The sequence below is a fragment of the Trachypithecus francoisi genome, unplaced genomic scaffold (genome assembly GCF_009764315.1).
Source record: "Trachypithecus francoisi isolate TF-2019V2 unplaced genomic scaffold, Tfra_2.0 Lachesis_group15, whole genome shotgun sequence".
Taxonomy (NCBI): domain Eukaryota; kingdom Metazoa; phylum Chordata; class Mammalia; order Primates; family Cercopithecidae; genus Trachypithecus; species Trachypithecus francoisi.
In genome coordinates this window covers 95610781-95633769 of record NW_022681460.1, presented here as the reverse complement: position 1 = coordinate 95633769, position 22989 = coordinate 95610781, and the positions used below count along the sequence as shown (strand labels likewise).

The window sequence follows — 22989 nt, the reverse complement described above, 5'->3', positions numbered from 1 at the left end:
TGTGAGCAATAATAATATTCTTCAGCTCTTTATCTGTTCTATTGTTTCCTGGTCAGTCAAGGCCATAACATTAAATCATAGCTTAATAGAGGCATTTCTGAAGGCAAACTAGCCAATAGAGGTCAGATACACTGTTTAGTAGTGATTTAAGGTGATATTTGGCTGAAATTAGAGATGTCAGAAGAATGATGAGTTGACTTTTTCTTTTTTTGTTAAATATTGGTTGTCTCTGCCTTGTTTTTGATAAGGTGTTGGATGATATTCATTCACTTGTTCATTTGTCACAGACAATATCTGACCTTGCTAAGTATGAGAACTTAGATACTAAGTAAAGTCTGAGAACTGCAATAATGAAGGCATGTACTGGAATGTTAGGATCACTAGTAACTGGTACTGCTGGGTTAGAACTTTAGAGAATATGGAACTCTCTGGCAAATATCTGAAGTGTTTATATTATGTAGTAATAGCTGAGGATCACACATTTTGGCCATCTGGTAACTAAGCAGAAAAACTGACAATTGTGAAAATTAAGAACATGACTTGAATCTTTAGACCAAAAAAACAAAACAAAACAAAACAAAACAACAACAATAAAAACTTCTTCTTTGCAGGGTACGTGAGGGTTATATGAGTGCTTATAGGCAGAGTCAATTTTTTTTTCTCAGAAAAGGAATGTAAAATTCTGAGAAAAATTTCAGAACAAACAGTTTTGCATCCTTGAAAAGGTATTACATAGTCCCTATTTAACATTTAATATTCAGGAAATCTCTATCCTTATGAGCTCTCCAAAAGGAAAGCACTATAAAATGTACCTCTGGGTTACTGAATCAGCTGTCTTTTTGTGAGGGAATTGTCTATGATATATTTGTATTCTAGATAGTGTCTACTCAAATTAAAATTTTAATTTTAGCATAGTTAATTCTAATTTGCTCTTTAAAACATCATTAACTAGTAGATTTCATTGTTTTTTAAAACTACTTATTTGTCAAAGTGTGTCATCAGTAAGAAGGAGGTTCTTAATCTGTAGTACACAGGCATAGTTCTTTTTAAAAAGTTGATCTAGTTAATCAATATAAATTAGGAGGAGGACTGGGATTTAGTCCTGTTGAAATTTTAGTTTTATTTTTAAAATACATTTCAAAAATTTATTTATTTTACTATGACAGTAGTTTCCTGGCTTAATTCTTATACATTACAACATCATCATCTTGATTCTTATATAATCTCTGCATATGAAGTCAAGAGAGATGATAAATCCTTGAGCATTTAGAAGATAATCTTTTTTTTTTTCTGTTTTTAGCTGTTTTCTGGTGAGATTAAACCATATTTAGTGATCATTGGTATAGCAGTTGTTTTAAACTAGCTAGTTCCTTATAAAATATTAGATTGAGGTGCCTAAAACTAACCTGTGTCAAGAAGATAGTATCAAAACTAAAGAGATTCTCAACAGAATGATAAATGACATTCAGTAGACATACATGGTTATTTTACTCAATGATTAGACATTCTTCTTCCTGTTACTATTGCTGCTTAACAAATCACTCCAAAACTTTGTGGCTTGAAACAAGAATCATCATTTTATGATCTCTTACAGGTTCTGTGGGTAAAACATTTGGGAAGGGCTCTGCTGGGTCATTGTGGCTTGAGGTTTTCCGTGAAGTTTCAGCCAGAGAGTGATACGGATCTGGAAGAGCAGGAGCTGGAACAGCTGGGTACTGGACACACATACACACACATACACACACATTGTAGCAATATGAGGTGAAGGATATATTAAATGTTGTCATCACAATGTTGTTGTATATCAAAACATCATATTGTACACCTTAAATATATCGTTTTTGTCAATTATACCTTAATAAAGCTGGGAAAAATGAAATTAGAATGCAATCCTTAGCAACTTAAAACAATAAAAATAGGAATGGAAATCTGACGATAGTTTTTCACAACAGATAGGAAAAGATACACATCTGATTCATGTTAGGGTAGCTTGACTGCTGTAATAATCAATCCCCAAATCTCAGTGGTTTAGTGCAGTGCAAGGTTATTCCTTCTGTATACATTCTAAGCAGGTGTTTTTGAGAAACTTTACAAGTGTTTCTTCAGGAATCCTGGCTTTTTTCTTACTGTGGCTTCACAACTCCCTAAGGCACTAGAATTCTCTGCTGGATTTTCTGCATCCAGCTGAAAGACAGGTGGAGATAAGATCTGAAGAATCATGTGGGAGTGTTTAATGGACCAGGACTGGAAGTGGTGTGCTTTCAGTCCTGGCCATTGTCCATTGGCCCACACCCAGTCACATGCCTTCTCCAAGTGCAAGGGAAGCTGGCAAATGTGCTTGGAGGGAAAGGAAAGGGATCTGCTGGTGAGCAGGTAGGCAGTCTCTGCCACAACATTTTCAACTGTCTTTTTCAAAGAGGCTTATGTCCTAATGAACTAAAATATTCCCCCAAACATAATTACTGTTACATTCTTTTGTATTCATATAATAATGCACAGAATTTTAATGGTGCCTAGGAGTTTACATTGAATAACAGAATTAATATGTATTTTTTATCTTCTGTAGCCTCTAGCCAAGTAACAAGTACAGTCTTTGAGCTTATGTGAAAAGGGGATATGGCATCAGATATAGCCTGAAGGGCTAAGCAAATATAAAATGTAATCCTTGAGACAAAAAACATTCAGATAATAGCAAGAATTTCATCAGGACAAGGTAGAATTGGATATTAAACAATGGGTTATTCCAAATAGTGGTGTGGTATTCACAATTACAGTAAGTTTACAGCTCAAAGCATCATTTAGAGAGTATTTTTTAAAAGATTTACTTGCAGTCAGGTTATACTATTTACATTGGCAATCCATCTTTGACACTTGTTTGTTCTGAAGCTTTGACTTAATGTTTTATGGAACAGAATCAAATTGGATTGTACTGGAGTTTTTATGAGTCAAATAATACTGAAAAAGTACATTTTAAACTCAAAAGTTGCTAACAATACTTTAAATATATATTACTGATAATAATTTAAAATATGCATTCAAACGAGGATGAATAAAAGCAAGATAGTGTTTTAGCTTAATTCAGCTGCTTATGTTGTGATGAAGTCATATTGTTTTTATAGTTATATGACTCTAGAAGGGGGAATAACATCACATTGATATTTATTCATGGTTAAAGAGGAAAAAGTCAAACTGAAGCAAGTGAGATCAAGACAAGATTGCTTACGGAAATGTTAAGAATGAGAAGGCGTAAGTGATCAGTTGTTACTCTAGAATATGTAGAAATCTAAGGGAAAATAAACCTTTTATGGTGATCAAAAAAGAGAACTGCTTAGTTTCTGATGTCAGTAAGAAAATAAGCAGTAACCATTTTTGTTAATAAAATTATCATGGTTCTAAAATATTAGCTCCATACTTCCAGTGCTCAACAAAGTGACATCAAAGGTATTATGGAGATGTACTAAAGGACTCTGTACCAGTGCTCTGTATAGTGAAGGCATGTTCAGAAATTAGTTTTGGCCTCTAGTGGACAATAAATCTGCCTCAGCTCAATAGTATTCAACCCATAGACAAAGGAAAGTGAAACCCAGATGAGGTAAAACAAAATGCAGTAAAGACCTAGGAATCAGAGGAACTCCTCCCTAGGCATTTCCATACCATCCTCTTGACACAGCCTTCCCAGTCCTTTCTTCTGCTGGTTATCTTTGCGTGTCGTGGAAGCCCCTGACTCTAAACTCAAATGACTTTGCTGCATGCTAGATACATAAGTATATTGACACTTCAGACAAGCAAACTGTCTCTTCCTATAATCACTATTACTTTTTCTTTTGCTTTTCTTCATTTGTAGAAGGACAAGGAAGCATAAACAGGCAGTGCTGATTAAAAGATAGGTGGATGCTCAGAAATAGACAGACCTTCAGTTAGCTCTAAAGAAATTCCTAATTGCTACCTTTCTCCATGGGGTGGGGTAGGAGCAATGGAATGTCTAAGTGAAACTACACTATGCCTATTAAAATTCTAGATTCAGACCAAGGACAAAATTTGTTAGAAACATCAGAATGTGCCCCTAAACTTTAAATCTGTTCCTATACATGTCTTTCCCATATTATTTCCTACTTGATTTTACTACTAAAAAGAATTTCTATGTTTATTTAGCTAATTAAAGCAATTTCTTCTTATTGGAAAACCCATTTTGAACATACTGAATGCCTGACTTGTATGTTAGTACTTTACTTTTTAAAAGTAGTAATATTACCTATATATGTGTTTTTAAGGAACATAATTCAGCTTTGTCCTTTTTTTGAACTTTTTGTAAATTGAATTACAACATAAACATTCTTTAGTAACTTGCAGGGCTTTGCTCAATGTTGTGTCTGTTAAGACATATATCTGTTAAGATCCAGTCATATTATTGAATGAAGCTGTAATTCATCCTGCATTCATTGTTGGATGACACTATTTTGTGTGTTTGTGTTTGTTGTTTTTGTTTTTAGTTTCCTAAATATTCATGCTTGCCAGCATTTTACCTGTAGCTAAGTTCTATTCTTATTATACACACATTATTCTTGGTATCTCCGAGGTACTGCAAAAAGAGAATATATAATAGGTATTAAGGGCAGATTTTTTTTCTACTTTATAGGTTAGGTTCAAATAAGTCCCTGGAAAACAGAAACTTGGTAGAACTTGTTCTTCACAGTACCATGCATACTTGCTGTTTCACAAGCATGCATGGTACCGTGAGGATAGAGATGGTGAAGTTTCCTGAGTTGCGAGGAGCATCCTTGAGTTCAGGATCATCTGGATTTCATCTGTAATATCCAGGGTGACCTTTGTTGCCTGATAGTGAATTGTAGGGAGATCTTTATGTGTAAACTTCTGCTGACCTGAGTTCTGATTATCATTGATGATTAGTTGGGTCGTCTCTGAACTTCATGCCCTTTTCATTCCCCATATCTGTGTCATCTCAAATGAAGTTTGCCATGTGCCACAAAGTGATAATTAATTTAGCCTTTATAGACTTTAAAATCTATTATTATTTCTCTAATCCTACTCTCAATTTTTATTTTTTATTTTTACTATATACTAAACATTATAATTGCATATATTTATGGGGTACAATGTGATGTTATAATTTTTAATACAAAATCATTTAAAAAATCTTGTTCTAGTGTTTATTTTACTTTTCTATCCTCTTTCTTTTCTTACCTAAATAGGACTGAGCAATGAAAGCAAAGTGGCTTTTAGGGCCCAGGTATTAGGTTACACGAGGCAAGAGATTTTGTATTTCCTGTGGCCTCCCATGTTTTACATCCGACATCTCTCAATCCTTGTGTCACTCACTTAGGCAATGTCTTACTTCTTTCTGCTCACTGTCCATTTTTTTTTTTTTGGCAGCAACTTGAGCTGCATTGCTCACGTACTGCAGAGATTTTAGCCAGTGTGTGCAAACCTACCAATTAGAATCTATAAAACAAGCTATTGAACAGTTTTTCAGTGTGGCATTAAATTAGAACTAGTTTTGTGTTTTCTGCATTTTTTTGTTTTGTTTCTTTTTGTTGTTGTTGTTGTTATCATCTACACTATTAGTTTGCAAAATTTACATTGCTGCACAGCCTGTTTTTGTAATTACTATAAGTTTTTAATTGACAATCAGTGTTTAAAATGAACATCTCTGGAAAATTATTTTATATCTAATTTTCTTTTAGATTATATCTGAAAAGTGGTAGAGAATCTTTCAAAATAGAAGCCTTATTTTGCATATCTTTTTATAAGGTAAAAAAAGTGTGTCCCATTAGAAGTATAATGGTGTATGATCTATATTTATATCAGTCTAATTTATTTCTGAAATTTACCTTTTCTAGTTTTTTAAACAGAAACATCAACACCAGCAGAAGTCTAAAATTAAATTGAATTGATTTTCACAATCTTGCTTCTTTGGAAACTTTAAAAGTTTCTTTTCCTGGTCTTTTTTACACAAATTTTTAAACCTGTTTTAAAACCACCCCTTGCTTTTCTTACATTATATTTCACATATTTTTACTATATTATACTGTAAGTATTCTGTGTTATTACTTAATTTTAATATTGTGATTTGTGGTATTTATTTAGTAGATTTAACCTAATTTTACCTATTCATACATTGTTACATTGTTGGATATTTAGGTATTTTGTTTTTAGTAGTGACACGGTCTTGCTCTGTCACCTAGGCTGGTGTACAGTGGCACAATCATAGCGTACTTACTGCAGCTTTGAGCTCCTGGGGTCAAACAATCTTCAAGCCTCAGTTACCGAGTAACGGAGACCATAGGTGTGCACCATCACACCCAGCTGTTTTATTTTTATTTGTGTGTTTTGTAGAGATAGGGTCTCACTATGTTGCTCTGGCTGGTCTTGACCCTAGCTTCAAGTAATCCTCTTGGTTTCCCAAAGTTCTGGGATTATAGGTGTAAGCCACCACACCCAGCCTGATATTTAGCTTTTTTTTTTTATTATTATACTTTAAGTTCTAGGGTACATGAGCATAACGTGCAGGTTTGTTACATATGTATACTTGTGCCATGTTGGTGTGCTGCACCCATCAACTCGTCAGCACCCATCAATTCGTCATTTATATCAGGTATAACTCCCAATGCAATCCCTCCCCCCTCCACCTCCCCATGATAGGCCCCGATGTGTGATGTTCCCCTTCCCGAGTCCAAGTGATGTCATTGTTCAGTTCCCACCTATGAATGAGAACATGCGGTGTTTGGTTTTCTGTTCTTGTGATAGTTTGCTAAGAATGATGGTTTCCAGCTGCATCCATGTCCCTACAAAAGACACAAACTCATCCTTTTTTATGGCTGCATAATATTCCATGGTGTATATGTGCCACATTTTCTTAATCCAGTCTGTCACAGATGGACATTTGGGTTGATTCCAAGTCTTTGCTATTGTGAATAGTGCCGCTATAAACATTCGTGTGCATGTGTCTTTATAGCAGCATGATTTATAATCCTTTGGGCATATACCCAGTAGTAGGATGGCTGGGTCATATGGTACATCTAGTTCTAGATCCTTGAGGAATCGCCATACTGTTTTCCATAATGGTTGAACTAGTTTACAGTCCCACCAAGAGTGTAAAAGTGTTCCTATTTCTCCACATCCTCTCCAGCACCTGTTGTTTCCTGACTTTTTAATGATTGCCATTCTAACTGGTGTGAGATGGTATCTCATTGTGGTTTTGATTTGCATTTCTCTGATGGCGAGTGATGATGAGCATTTTTTCATGTGTCTGCTGGCTGTATGAATATCTTCCTTTGAGAAATGTCTGTTCATATCCTTTGCCCACTTTTTGATGGCGTTCTTTGTTTTTTTCTTGTAAATTTGTTTGAGTTCTTTGTAGGTTCTGGATATTAGCCCTTTGTCAGATGAGTAGATTGCAAAAATTTTCTCCCATTCTATAGGTTGCCTGTTCACTCTGATGGTAGTTTCTTTTGCTGTGCAGAAGCTCTTTAGTTTAATGAGATCCCATTTGTCGATTTTGGCTTTTGTTGCCGTTGCTTTTGGTGTTTTAGACATGAAGTCCTTGCCCATGCCTATGTCCTGAATGGTACTACCTAGGTTTTCTTCTAGAGTTTTTATGGTATTAGGTCTAACGTTTAAGTCTCTAATCCATCTTGAATTAATTTTCGTATAAGGAGTAAGGAAAGGATCCAGTTTCAGCTTTCTACTTATGGCTAGCCAATTTTCCCAGCACCATTTATTAAATAGGGAATCCTTTCCCCATTTCTTGTTTTTGTCAGGTTTGTCAAAGATCAGATGGCTGTAGATGTGTGGTATTATTTCTGAGGACTCTGTTCTGTTCCATTGGTCTATATCTCTGTTTTGGTACCAGTACCATGCTGTTTTGGTTACTGTAGCCTTGTAGTATAGTTTGAAATCAGGTAACGTGATGCCTCCAGCTTTGTTCTTTTGACTTAGGATTGTCTTGGCAATGCGGGCTCTTTTTTCGTTCCATATGAACTTTAAAGCAGTTTTTTCCAATTCTGTGAAGAAACTCAGCAAAGTCTCAGGACACAAAATTAATGTGCAAAAATCACAAGCATTCTTATACACCAGTAACAGACAGACAGAGAGCCAAATCATGAATGAACTTCCATTCACAACTGCTTCAAAGAGAATAAAATACCTAGGAATCCAACTTACAAGGGATATAAAGGACCTCTTCAAGGAGAACTACCAACCACTGCTCAGTGAAATAAAAGAGGACACAAACAAATGGAAGAACATACCATGCTCATGGATAGGAAGAATCAATATCATGAAAATGGCCATACTGCCCAAGGTTATTTATAGATTCAATGCCATCCCCATCAAGCTACCAATGAGTTTCTTCACAGATATTTAGCTTTTTTAAGAAAATAAAATTTAAATGTAGATATACTGTACTTTTATTCTTTTATATTATTTCAATATTATATTCTAATTTAATAAGTATAAAGTTATATGTTAATTTTAATTTAGTTATTTTGCAGTAGAGAATTTTATATATGTATTTACCATTTCTATGTCAATTGGCTATTCATATGTTTTGCTATTAATCTATTTTGAACTCATTATTTTTTTTTGTTTTTTTTTGTGTTTTTTTGAGACGGAGTCTCGCTCTGTCTCCCGGGCTGGAGTGCAGTGGCCGGATCTCACTGCAAGCTCCGCCTCCCGGGTTTACGCCATTCTCCTGCCTCAGCCTCCCGAGTAGCTGGGACTACAGGCGCCCGCCACCTCGCCCGGCTAGTTTTTTGTATTTTTAGTAGAGACGGGGTTTCACCGTGTTAGCCAGGATGGTCTCGATCTGCTGACCTCGTGATCCGCCCATCTCGGCCTCCCAAAGTGCTGGGATTACAGGCTTGAGCCACCGCACCCGGCTCATTATTGTTTTAACTGAGTTAAATATTTTTTGACTAGCACCATTAACTCTTTTTTGTAATACTTTAAGGATTTTTTTCTGAATGATCTTTTTTCACTTTAGTTATTATTTGTGCTACTAGTTTAACATTTTTATAGAGGTAATGTTTTGTTTCATTCATTTTACTGCTCAAAACTGAGAGAAATCATTATTGGACCAGAAACCTAATGATAATTGGTATTTTTTTAGGGAATATTCCTAGAATTTAAAAACTACCCCCGATTTACTTTAACCTGTTGAGGGTTTTACAACTAACGTCCCTAAGTGATACCCTAAGCTCTTTCTTTTCACCCAGAGTTTTCTTCACTCTGTCCTTTCCTTCACCCAATGAAAACATTAATCTATGATGTAGAAAATACTTTAGGACTGGAATTTGGCAGATACCTTTCCTTTATTAAAGAGGCCCAACAGCTAATTTCTTAGGAAGTAATAAAGGCCTTTCTTTTTATTTGTGATTTAATATCGCCTAGATGTATATCTTGGTGTTGGATTTAGTATGTCAGTTTTATTTGGAACCTAAAGAATTCCTTCCGTGTCCTCTGTCTGATCTTTTGTTGGTTCCAAGGGAGAGTCCTTTACTTGGAACAGCTTTGAGGATTGGTTCTGATCTATTTCTGTTTTCTTCTTCAAGAACTTTTAGCTTTTACAGTATCTTACTTTTACGTGTACCTGCTTTTCTTTCTTTTCTTCATTTATTTTTTTCATGTGCTGATTATGAGTTTGGTTTTTATTATAAGCTTTCTGAAGGCCTAAATCTTATTTTTTTCTGAATGGTTTTCCTTTTATCACCGTATACTTGGCAGTGTCAGTATCAGTATATGGGTTGTTTTGATAGAAACTAAAATAAAATACAAATGTAGGTATTTTAAAACTTTAAAATAAATAGACATAAGAAAAGGGAAGCAGACCTCTTCAGAATATCAAACACAAAGAGACTCCTGGGACTAGTTTTCTTTTTCTCTCTTTCTTTCTTTCTTTTTTTTTTTTTTTTTTGAGATGGAGTCTTGCTCTGTCGCCTCGGCTGGAGGGCAGTGGCGTGATCTTGGCTCACTGCAACCTCCACCTCCCAGGTTCAAGCAGTTCTCCTGCCTCAGCCTCCTGAGTAGCTGTGACTCCAGGCGCCCTCCACCACGCCTGCCTGGCTAATTTTTTTGTATTTTAGTAGAGAAAGGGTTTCACCATGTTGCCCAGGCTGGTCTGGAACCCTTGACCTCAGGCAATCCACCTGCCTCGGCCTCCCAAAGTGCTGGGATTATAGGCGTGAGCCACCGTGCCTGGCCTGTTTTCTTTTTTAAATCCCTTTAGTATGGTTCTATCAGTGTTAAAATAACTCATATTTATACATTGAAGATGTCTTATTATCTCTTTGCTCTTGAAGGATAGTTCTCGTGGTCATACAATTATAAGTTAATGCATATTTTGTCACAGTAGTCTGAAAATACTAGATCAAAGATATATGGAGTCTAATTGTTCTTTTCTGTTAGTATACATTATACTTCTTTCCTCTATGAATTCTTGTTGTTTCGTAGGCCTAAAAAACTTTCTTCCTTTATTTTTCTCATATTATTTATTCTTCAGTAGTCTCTCTTAGTTTTTTCTCTTTCTTTTTTTGAACTCTATTTAAAGATACTACATCTTCTTATTCTATTCTCTATGTCTCTAACCTCTATTCATATGTTGCATGCACATCATTTCTCTTTCCAGTATTATGGATGATTTCTGTATATACATTTTCCAGTTTATTGCCCTTTCTCTTTAGTTGTAACTAATTTGTATATTATTCATTCACTGAGTTTTAAATTTTAATGTTTTTATTTCTTTTTTGATATTTTTATTTTTCTCAGACTTCCTGTCATTCCATTTATAGTTATTCTGTATTCTGTATCAGATAAGTGTAATTAAGGTCTGAAGTCTTTGAAGGTCCAATTTAAAAAAATTTTTATTATTTAACAGATTTCAAGTTTAATTGGTCACCTTTTATTATTAACCCATATTTGTCTGAACTTAGTCTATAAAAATTCTGAAAACCTGAACTGAGAGTGTTTTCCTCAAGAGTAGTTTTGTATTTACATCTTGCAGTTGCCAGAAAAAGAAAAAATAGCTTCATCTCTCAGCATGCGGTTTCCTTGTTGCAGACCCAGTGTAGATATGGCTGGATTTGCAGATTCTTAAAGGTGACTATTAATAGTGCTACTGGCTGGGCACGGTGGCTCACGTCTGTAATCCCAGCACTTTGGGAGGCTGAGGCAAGGGGATCACCTGAGGTCGGGAGTTCGAGACCTGCCTGACCAACATGGAGAAACCCCATCTCTACTAAAAATTCAAAATTAGCTGGGTATGGTGGCACATGCCTGTAATCCCAGCTACTCAGGAGGCCAAGGCAGGAGAGTCACTTGAACCCAGGAGGCAGAGGTTGTGGTGAGCTGAGATTGTGCCATTGCACTCCAGCCTGGGCAATAAGAGTGAAACACCATTGGGGGTTATTTGTGCTGGCACATTAGATCTTTACCAGTCTACATTTCATTAATACTATAGTCCTTTAGGCTTCATCTTTGAAATATTAGTCTCTCTCCTACTTAATAAAGGCCAAAGTCTTATTTGAAAATTTTGTGCTGATGGTGCTTTTTGCCAGCAGAGCAACCCTAACTTGCTCTTTTTCTGAAAGTTTATTGTCTGATTTAATGTTCTATCTGTTTATATTTTTCCTTTACTTTTGACCATTGAGGACCTTTCTTTCTTACGAATTCTGCAATGCATTAAAATTTACTGATTTATTTAATGTTAAGATATACTATCAAATTCTGGAAATGAGGCAAAGGTTGATTGATTGTCCGGTCAGTGACATTACTGGGGCTTCATCTAACAGGATAACCTAATTATTACTTAAATTTCTAGGGGAATGTAATTTGGCAGGGCCCTGACCCTGTGAAGTTTCATATTAACCTGTAGATCCCTCGATAATATAGATGTAAATGATTCTTGTACAGTAGAAAATAAGTCCTGAGGTTATGGTAAGGATTTATCATGTAAGATATTAACCAATTTTGTGTCTAACGTAATGGTCTAATTCAACTTTTTTTAAAAAATTCAAGATTCAGTTCCTCAAATGTTTTTTACCCTCATTGATGCTATAAATACATCGTTGATGTGTGTTAATTCTAAATTTGTATGAGAGTAAATGGTTTTAACTTTTTGAAAAGTATCCTTTCAGATCATGGTAAGCTGGATTGCATTTTGATACTTTTTTTTTTTTTTTTTGAGACAGTCTCACTATGTCGCCCAGGCTGGAGTCCAGTGGCAGATCTCGGCTCACTGCAATCTCTGCCTCCTGAGTAGCTGGGAATACAGGGGCCCGCCACCACTCCTGGCTAATTTCTTTTTATTTTTAGTAGAGACAGGGTTTCACTGTGTTATCCAGGATGGTCTTGATCTCCTGACTTCATGATCTGCCTGCCTCGGCCTCCCAAAGTGCACTGGGGCCCAGAATAAGCAGAAGTAACTACTGAAGCAAAAGTAATGTTATTTTATTTTATTTTTTAAATTCTAAGTGATAATAGGGACTAGCTGAGTCACTGGCACATAGATTACATTCAATATTCATTATTTGCTATAAAGAATGAATGAATACATAACTAATTTCAACTGTTATCGCTTTAATTTTGTTTTGTCCTATTCTTTAGAATTATGGCATTTTCAGGAATAATCTCCTCCCTTGTAGGGAATCTTAACACATCTAATTATTTTTAAAACAACATTTTATGTAATTACAGCAGAAATTTTTACTCTAAACTATGTATTTGTATAGTATGTATATTTTCTATGTGAGCGAGAGCCTTTGAATATTGTTTCTTTTGACTTTCAATTGAGATTGAAGCATTTACCTTCACTCTAAGTGCACTGAAATTTTAAGAATTTTGTAAAACAGCTTTTGTTCTACATCACACATTGGAGCTGCTCTGTTCTTAGAGGGACGGTGGGTTAACAAGCTCTCTCTTTCTTCTTTAGTTAACATGTGTGTTAATTCCAGTGGTCATTTCTCTGGACATTTTAGCCACTAATTGCTTGCCTGTTGTGTCATCTCTACTGTGAGAAGCTGGATATAAGTTAATAGCTATGGTTGCTAGACGTTTTGGTTATTTCTAAAGTTTTATAGGCATACTTTTAGCATTTCTGCAAAGAGGGTTTTTGTACTTTCTTATTTTCCAAACTTCCCACAAATAACATCTGGGGTTAGTTGGTTTGTTTTATTCTTGCTTTAAGCAGAGAGTTATTTCTTGGTTTAGGCAATACATATTCATTATAGAATAATAGGAAAATAAAGAGGTTGACACATAATTCTGGATGCTTCAGAAAGTAGGAAACACATTAGTGGCATTACTGTATCAGCCACCAACATTTATGCATGATACTATCTGTCCCTGGGTCTCTGTGTCTCTTTGTCTTACTGTCCAGCTTGCTTACAGTGCTGGCCTGTTACAGAGGTTGTTGGTGCAGTGTAATAGTTGTGTTTTCTTAATTCAGAGTAGTAATTAGTAATTTTTTAAATCTGGCAAGTGGTTCAACACTTTTTATGGATCCCCTATGGACTATCAAAGTTTTTATGCCTTAAGAGAAATTGAGATATGATACATTTGGTATGCAATGGGTTGATAAACAGCACAAGTCACTACTTTTTTTTTTTTTTTTTTTTTGACGGAGTTTTGCACTGTTGCCCAGGCTGGAGTGAAGTGGCATGAGCTCGGCACACTGCAACCTCCACCTCCTGGGTTAAAGCGATTCTCCTGCCTCAGCCTCCCAAGTAGCTGGGATTACAGGTATGCACCACCATGCCCAACTAATTTTTGTATTTTTAGTAGAGATGGGGTTTCACCATGTTGGCCAGGCTGGTCAGGAACTCTGGACCTCAGGTGATCCACCTGCCTGGCCTCCCAAAGTCACTACATATATTCTTATGTATATTTTTAATCTAACTTTGAACACATTAACTTAATCTCTTTAAAGTATGGGTCCTTAGTATTTAGTTTGAGATTAAACTTTCTCATAGTCTCATGGTTAGAATTAAATGATACTGTATATGTAAGCAGTAAGTACTGTACATAATGCAAAGTAGATGCTTAATAAATTGTCTTATATAAATATTGATATTATATTCTCATTTATAGCTGTTTTATCCTGTAAGTTCTTTATGTTTTACCTTATAAACATCAAATATATTAGACATTCAAGAAAAAAAAAAGATCTAGGTCTAACTTTGGACTCAACCCTTTACAAGTGACTTTAATGTTCCTGATTCTCAGTTTCTTCACATTAAGAAAAGAAAGGGAATGCTATTATCATTGTTATTGGGATACTTGATGTAGTATACCAACTCTTTTGCCTAAATTCTTAGTTCACATTGTTCCGATAGACATAATTAGTTGGTTTAATTTAATTTCTTTCATTAGTAGGGCTGTACAAATAGATATCATAGAAAAAGAATGGTTCCTCATTCTAACATGCATCCATAAACAGTCCTTCCATATAATCAATCTCTATCACTTGTTCACTTTTTCAGTGATAATTATGTACCTTTGATCTCAACTTTTTTTGTTAAATTTTATTTTACAGAATTCAGTTGTGAGCTTGTGGCACTCATCTTTTTTCGTTATTCTCTTATAATTTGATGTATCTGATATTAGCAATGTGTATACATCTTTAAACAAATGTCAGTGACTCAAGAATAAAAATGATTTTTATAAAATCAGAAGGGATATGGTTTCTACAGCTCCCCACATTCTTTTGACCTCACAAAATATTATGTTCTTCTTCTTATTTTTTTACATCTATTCAAATGTCATCCACTCCCCAATGATAAGGAAATGAAATTCTGTTTATTAAGCAGTTGCCTTTGAGAAGTTGGTCATAAATAGGCACAATTCGCTCTACATACTGACAGATGGCTGTTAATAAAGGTTGTTAGGGAGGGCCCCAGAGCTTTCCAGATTCTCAAAAGAATCACATTGGTGTGAACAAGTCATTTCCCAAATTACAAAGTCTAACAGAAATCACTGCCTGCCCCATCTCCAAGCCCACAGGAGACATTTTCATAGGAAATACAAGGACCTTTATGAAGGTGCCCACCATCCCTTCTTGTGGCTTTTGGATATTAATTATCTTTAGCTTATATCTGGATAAGTGCTTAGCAGGTAGGAAATGTTTTAAATATCTATAATTTTGATTCTTGTTTTCAACAGGTTATAAGAATGTAAATAGACATAACATATATATGTCTCTATTGCATTTTACTTATTTGGGACTCATTGTTTTAGCTTAGAGAGTTTATTTGAATCATCCTGATCTGCTACTCACAGTATGTGTCTCTCCGGCTATTGCATAATCTAAAATTTGATTTTTAAGCTTTGGTTCAAATTAATTGTTTAAAAAACATTATAGTAGGGTTAAGTGCTGTGGTATGCTGTTAGAGGAGTGTCTTCAGTTACAATCTATACTCTGCATGCAGTTTATTCATCCACCCTGAAACTCATGTGGGAGAAAGAACATCATATATTGGCCACTAGCTGGGAATATAAATTCCCTACTATTGAACAGTACCTCAACCTTATAAGAGGAGCTCTACCAGTTGGAACTATAAGTACTGAGTGATCAAACAACACTCACTTCTGCTTTTAGTTTTCACTTGATCCTAGTTTTATTTATACTATGGCTACTTAATGGAGTATTGTTGTGCATACTTAAATTTATATAGCACCTCATTCAAATGAGTAGTTCTGGATATACACTTACTTGGTGTCCTACAATCAGGCAGACACAGTTTATGGCAGGGTTAAATAACATGTGTAAATTTGTATTTTCTATAGAGAATAATGTTTACTTGACAAGAAAGATATGACTTTGTTCTATAACCAGGGTCCCTCCTTTGTGATTTTCTAATTAGAGTAGGCTACAGACTCCATATAATATTCTGATCAACTCCAAGCACATTGGATCTTACTGATCATGATATCCAAAGGACAGAGCTTCTTATTTCCCAACTTAGACCAGCTGGAGTATATACTACTCTGGCCCCTTCTCAAAGTGTACAGCCTTATGATTTACTTGAAATATGCTTCCAAGTGGTAAACCAAATGGTAATAGGTTGTCTCCAGAATTCACAAAGGCCTATCAAGCATTGTATCTTTTTCTTAGTGATAGTAAATACATACTAAAGCAACTTGTTTTTTTCACTTTAGAGGGAGTATTTCTACATGCATTAGACCCACAAAGTTCTGAAGAATCCAGGGCTCTACCTAACAAGTGTCAGGGGCAGTGTTGATCCTTCCAGAAAATAACTACTTCTAGAACAACAGAACTGTATAATTGGAAACATACCTAATTAACTTCACAATAATTCACAGCTCTTCTCCAAGTTTCTCCTATCTTCTGCCCAGTTGATATAGGAAAATTAATTAGGAAAGTGATAAGAATTTCTACCCATTTCATTCATATTTCAAGACTAACGTGGCACTAAGGTTTGTGAATCCTCTAGGTAAACATATAGGTCAAAATACCTTTGGGAATGCTACATTTACAGGAATAATTCCCTAAACCACTGGGCAACCAAGGTAGCTGCTACTTCTGTTGTGGTTAAAAGAACCTACATAGGCTGTGCGCGGTGGCTCACGCCTGTAATCCCAGCACTTTGGGAGGCCGAGGCGGGCAGATCATGAGGTTAGGAGATCGAGACCATCCTGGCTAACACGGTGAAACCCAGTCTCTACTAAAAATACAAAAAATTAGCCGGGTGTGGTTGCCTGCGCCTATAGTCCCAGCTACATTGGAAGGCTGAGGCAGGAGAATGGCGTGAACCCAGGAGGCGGAGCTTGCCGTGAGCGGTGATTGTGCCACTGTACTCCAGCCTGGGCGACAGAGCGAGACTCCATCTCAGAATAATAATAATAAATAATAAATAATAATAGTAATAATAATAACCTATATAATTAGCACTCTGAAACAGCTGTGGGATGAGCCAGAACTCTGACACCTCAACTGCTATCTGCAGCAACAAAATGCATGCCCTGTACTGTACCTACTTCTTTTCCTTTGTAGTGCATTTCTAAATCAAGGGCTCAAATGAGTACTTTTGATTGGCAGAACTCACATCCAAAATCCTAACTGCAGAGTAATCTGGGAAGAATTAATTCTAGTTCCTCAGCTTCTGAAATACAGAAAGATGTGAAAGAAAAAGATTATCATGTGTGTTGAGTGTGTCCTCCCATGGTTTGGTCCACAGTAGCCTCATGTATAATATTGTTGTCAGTCTTGGTTTCCATGTCAGCCTTTCGAAAAATTCCACTGTATTTACAAAAGGGTAAGTGTCAATTAAAATATAAGGAAGAATAGAGATTATTTTAATAATATTCATGTAATTTTGAACCACATTAATGGTTATACAGTCTTTGTGTGAACTTCAGTCATGCTGGGGAGAAACAGTTCATAGATATACTATGGAATAGCTCTTTATGATGAAATTCTCTTCTCAGCAATGTTCTCCAATAGGATTATATTAATTCTGGAAAAATATATTTTATTTATAGTATTTAACTTTTCAAGGTTCAGTGAACTAAATTCATGTTATATAGCCATGAATGCTCTTGTATTGTCATCCTAAATTATAACATTTCACTTATTGAGCACTTACTAGGTGCCTGTCACTATGGCAAGCATTTTCACTATCTAACTTAATAGATGTTTCTCTTCAACTCTATAATCCAGGGATCCCCAGCCACCAGGCCACACAGCAGGAAGTGAGCAGCAGGGGAGCTAGGGTTACCTCCTGAGCTTCCCCTCCTGTCAGATCAGTTGTGGCATTAGATTCTCATAGGAGTGCAAACCCTATTGTGAACTGTGCATGCGAGAGATCTAGGTTGTACACTCCTTATGAGAATCTTATGAGTGATAATCTGACGTGGAACAGTTTCATCTCAAAACAATCCACCCTGTCCCCCTTCCATGGAAAAATTGTCTTCCACAAAACTGGTCCCTGGTACCAAAAAGGATGAGAGATGACCTATCTATCATTTATCTAGCTAATCTATCTAAAAGGTAAGAGCTTAAATATCTTGATTTATCATCTCCTTTATTCATTTTGTATATAGCCTATTATCTAAACTATTATCTTTTGCTACTTCAACTAAAGCTTCCATTTTAGCACCCTGTTTCATGTTTCAAAATATTAACTGCTATAGAAAATCTTAGAACCTATAATATTATAATTTGTGTATTTTATGATTGTGCTTGAGACTGACCCAGAATTACATTGATACTTTTTATACTCCTCACAGCATTTAGCTCAGTAGTAAGGTCTTAGAAAATATATTTTGATTTGACTTGATGGAATACAGAAACTTACTCATTTTTATCTTTAGTTTCAGGTGCAGCATTATGTCTCTCAGAGTCTCGTAACCCTGGGAAGTTGCAGCTTGTTGAGAAAATCTATTATATCTCTGCTTCTATCAGAAGTAAATGGCTTTGCTGATGATCTGGGAGCCATCATTCAGGTACATATAACTTGAAACTGTAGCTCTCATTTATAGTTAATATACCTATCTGTTTTTCTTTTCTTTTCCCTTCTTTCCTCTCTTGCCAGGCTGATATTTTAGTTATTACCTTATGTCTAATATATGTGAGTAATATTACTGCCTACCAAAATTACAGAAAGATACTTTCAGAAAACAGTTTTGAAAATAAAACCACTTTATAATCCTTACTTGCATATATGTGCCAAAGATGCCATTGGTGACAGCAAGAGTGCTTAGATGAATGGCTTTAAATTCGTCCGGGCAGGCAGCAAGTTTCTAAAGCAAAGTGAAAGAAAAGTGAACTGGGGAGGATTCTAAATGGAGAGTAGTCCTTAACCAGTATTTTTCATTCCTCATTGCTCATGAAAATCATCTGGCTAACTTTTAAATATCCTATTGCCAAGTCGTATGCCAATCCTATTACATAGGGGTCTCTGAATTTGGAATTCTGGTATTGGTATTGTTAGAGCACTTCAGGTAATTTCAATATGCAACCAAGCTCGAAGAACACTGCTCTAAGCCCTTCTATCTGTGGAAAGTCTTCTATATCACTGGTCACAAATGTGTAGAAGGAACATAAATCATTCCCATATTTTAATGTTCACACTGGTTTATTACATGTATTCTATTTGATAGCTCATTTAATATTTTTATCATTTCTGTAGTCAAAGTCACAAAGGAAATTAGAGATAGGTAGAAACGTCTTGGTAAAGATAAATAACTTTAATAAAATATTGTATATACATATAATTTAAATGACTTTTAACAAAGTACTGACATCTAATGACATAGTCTAAAAGTATTATACAATCTAATTGAATTTGATGTTTGACATGGTGTATCTAGTAAGCAAATTTTCAGTTGATTACCAAATGATAAACTCTCTTAAGAGCTCTGTTGGATTTTTTTAAAAAGTCGTTTTCGGCCGGGTGCGGTGGCTCACACCTGTAATCCCAGCACTCTGGGAGGCCAAGTGTGGGGTGGATCACAAGGTCAGGAGATTGAGACCATCCTGGCTAACATGGTGAAACCCCATCTCTACTAAAAATATAAAAATAAAAAATTAGCCGGGCGTGTTGGCAGGTGCCTGTAGTCCCAGCTACTCGGGAGACTAAAGCAGGAGAATGGTGTGAACCTGGGAGGCGGAGGTTGTGGTGAGACACGATCATGCCACTGCACTCCAGCCTGGGTGACAGAGCGAGACTTCATCTCAAAAAGCAAAAAACTCGTTTTCACTGTCGTCAAGGAGAAAAAAGTAAGCTATATTGACTAACTGAAAAAGAGCAAAGTGTTAAAATGTATGATGCTTTTTGTAGGAGTTCCAAGATCAAGGAACTGACCATGGTAGGTTGCAGGTCCCTGAAAATAATTTACGGAAAAGGAAGTACTTGAAAAATGCATTTGAATTGAATAAGCAGAGGATACTGAATGTAGAGGCATTAGGATGTTATTTAACAAGAGATGCCAAAGATTCTGGGGAAACAAGGTGAAGTCTTAGCGTTTAACAATAGGAAGCAATGTGGAAAGTGAGTTTAATTGAATTCAGTTGTTTGGAGGATATCAGTAAGTGCAGAAAAAATGATGTATATATTCTCATTTAATTGTCACAATAGCTCCCTGAAGGAGTTGCAATTTTCACATACTTTATAGATAAGAATACAAAACATTAGAGTGGTGAAGTAGCTTGACCAAGACTGCAGAAAGATCATATGCTAAAGCCATAATTCAAACCCACATGTTCTGACAGTTAAGATATACTTTAAAATAATAAGAAGAAAAATAGCAATAATGTAACAACAATAACTAGTGTTTGGCAGGTTTATGTTGTTGAATTCTGTTTGCTTGTATTTTGCTAAGGAGTTTTGTGTTGGCCAAAGGACAGTATATTTAATAATTGATGCCAGGAAAACTGGATATCCATATGCAAAAGAACAAAACTATATTTCATTTTTTATCATATACAAAAATCAAATTAAAATGGATTAAAGTCTTAAATGTAAGATCTCAAACTTTGCAACTACTAGAAGAAAAGTGGGGAAGTGCTGAGGACATTGGCCTGGACAAAGATTTTTTGGGGTAAGACCTTAAAAACACAAGGAATAAAAGCAAAAATAGACAAATGAGAATATATCAAGGCAAAACACTTCTGCACAGCAAAGGAAACAATTAGCGAAGTGAAGAGAAAACCCACAAAATGGAAGAAAATATTTGCAAACTAGCTATCTGACAAAGGATTATATAATTACCAGAATATATGAAGAACTCAAACAACTCAATACCAAGAAAACAAACAATCTGAATTAAAAATGGGCAAAATACCTGATAGATATTTCTCAAGAAAAGACATACAAATGGCTAGCAGGCATATGAAAAAAAGGAAAAAAAAAAAAAAAAGCTCAACAGTACTAATCATCAGGGAAATGCAAATCAAACCACAATGAGATACCATCTCACTCCAACTAGAATTAAAAAAACAAAAAGTAACAAATGTTAATGAGGATTTGGAGAAAGGGAAATGCTCATAGACTGTTGGTAGGAGTGTAAAGTAGCATAACCATTATGGACAACAGTGTGGACATTCCTTGAAAAATCTAAAAATAGAACTACCATATGATCCAAGAATCCCACTGCTGGCTATATGTCCAAAAGAAAGGAAAGAGGTATCGGACTCATATGCTCACAGTAGCCAAGATATGAAATCAGCCTAAGTGTCCATCACTAAATGAATGAAGAGAATTTGGTGTGTGTGTGTGTGTGTGTGTGTGTATGAATATTATTAAACCATAAAAGAAGGAAATCTCATCATTTGCAGAGCATGGATGGAACTGTAGGTGATTATGTTAAGTGAAATGGGCCAGGCATAGAAAAACAAATATTGTATGTTCTCACTCATATGTAATGGGAGCTAAAGACATGGATCATATAGAGGCAGAGAGTAGAATGATGGTTACCAGAGGCACAGAAGGGAAGAGAAGTTGCTTAATGAGTACAAAAATATAGTTAGATAGAAGCAATAAGTTCTAGTATTCAATAGTACAGTTAGTGAATTTTAGATATAGTTAATTATAACTAAATATAATTGTAGAAATTATAACTTGTTTTATATTTCAAAATAGCTAGAAGTGAAGAATTGTAATTTTCCAACATAAAGAAAAGATAAATGTTTGTGGTGATAGATATCCCAATAACCCTGATTTGATAATTATGCATTGTATATACGTATGAAAATATCCCATTTACCCCCAGTATATGTACAACTCTTGACATGTCAAGTAAAAATGCATAAAAATGTTCATTTAAATTCTGTGCATTCTACTATGTGTAAACTGTACCTCAACTAAAATATAGTTTTTGAAATCTTAACATATTTTTGAACCAAAAGTAAATATAATTTTTCTCATTGCTTTTTATACTTAGTGTTTTAGCTCACTTTAAAGACTTTATTTCTCTGTCAATATAATGAATGCTAAGATCTTACCGGGAACTTCCTGAAGAATAGTTTTGGTTTTTAATGATATAAACTTTTCTAAGTAGTCACTAATTCAAAAAATGATTGTGTATGTATATATATGTAAATCATATTGTACTCTATGTAAGTCTGATTGAATTTCTAAGGTATTTGATGGCAGAAGATAGATCTGTTTAATAAAGATTAATGGATGGTTCAATAATAATTATCATAAATATTTACTGAGAAGCCTTATGTGTCAAACACTATTCCAAACATTTCATAGTCCTCCAGATATTTTGCATATATTTTTGTTTGAAATACATAGCGATTAATTTTAATTTTATGTTATGTCATTTAATTCTCTTAACTACACTAGTAATTGGTATTATTCCCATTTTACAAAAGAGGGCAATTAGGATTAGAGAGTTTAAGTAGCTGGCCCACGGCATAGGAAGTATAGCACCAGTTTGTCAAACCCACGAAGTCTGATTCTAGAATCTAGAAGATAAAATATAGAATAATTTCTGTTACTTACTACCCATGTCAGTTATTTATATTTCACTAACACCATTTTATATTAATTTGTCTCATGCAACTGGTATGTGTGTTGTCTCACCTACTTTTTAATAGGGTAAGTAAAGTAGATATTTGTGTCAAGTTTAACACATTTTTTATGTATATTCTGTGACCATTGAATCAGATTTTTGAAAGGTGGTTTTGTTGCCTCTTATCCTAGTATCCTTTCTCTAGCTGTGTTCCTTTGAATATCATTTTCTTGGGTCTTGTTGAAATTATTTACGCAATGCTGAGGATAAAAGTTTCCTAGTATCTTCTCAAATGTGTATTTTGGATTTCCCCCTTCGTTACCTTTTCTGTATCAATATGTGTCCAGAATTGGTGGGTTCTTGGTCTCACTGACTTCAAGAATGAAGCCATGGACCCTCATGGTGAGTGTTACAGTTCTTAAAGATGGTGTGTCCGGAGTTTGTTCCTTCAGACGTTCAGATGTGTCTGGAGCTTCTTCCTTCTGGTGGGTTCATGGT

General features: G+C 35.2%; 1 protein-coding gene across 1 annotated transcript in view; it reads left to right on the top strand.

Annotated features, from left to right (window-relative positions):
- The window catches only part of MEI4 (meiotic double-stranded break formation protein 4), a 277533-nt gene that overhangs the window by 139782 nt on the left and 114762 nt on the right, over positions 1–22989 (top strand). The window contains exon 4 of the mRNA XM_033235595.1: positions 18343–18474. Coding sequence (XP_033091486.1) covers positions 18343–18474 — 132 coding nt within the window. The remainder of the gene's footprint in view (positions 1–18342; positions 18475–22989) is intronic.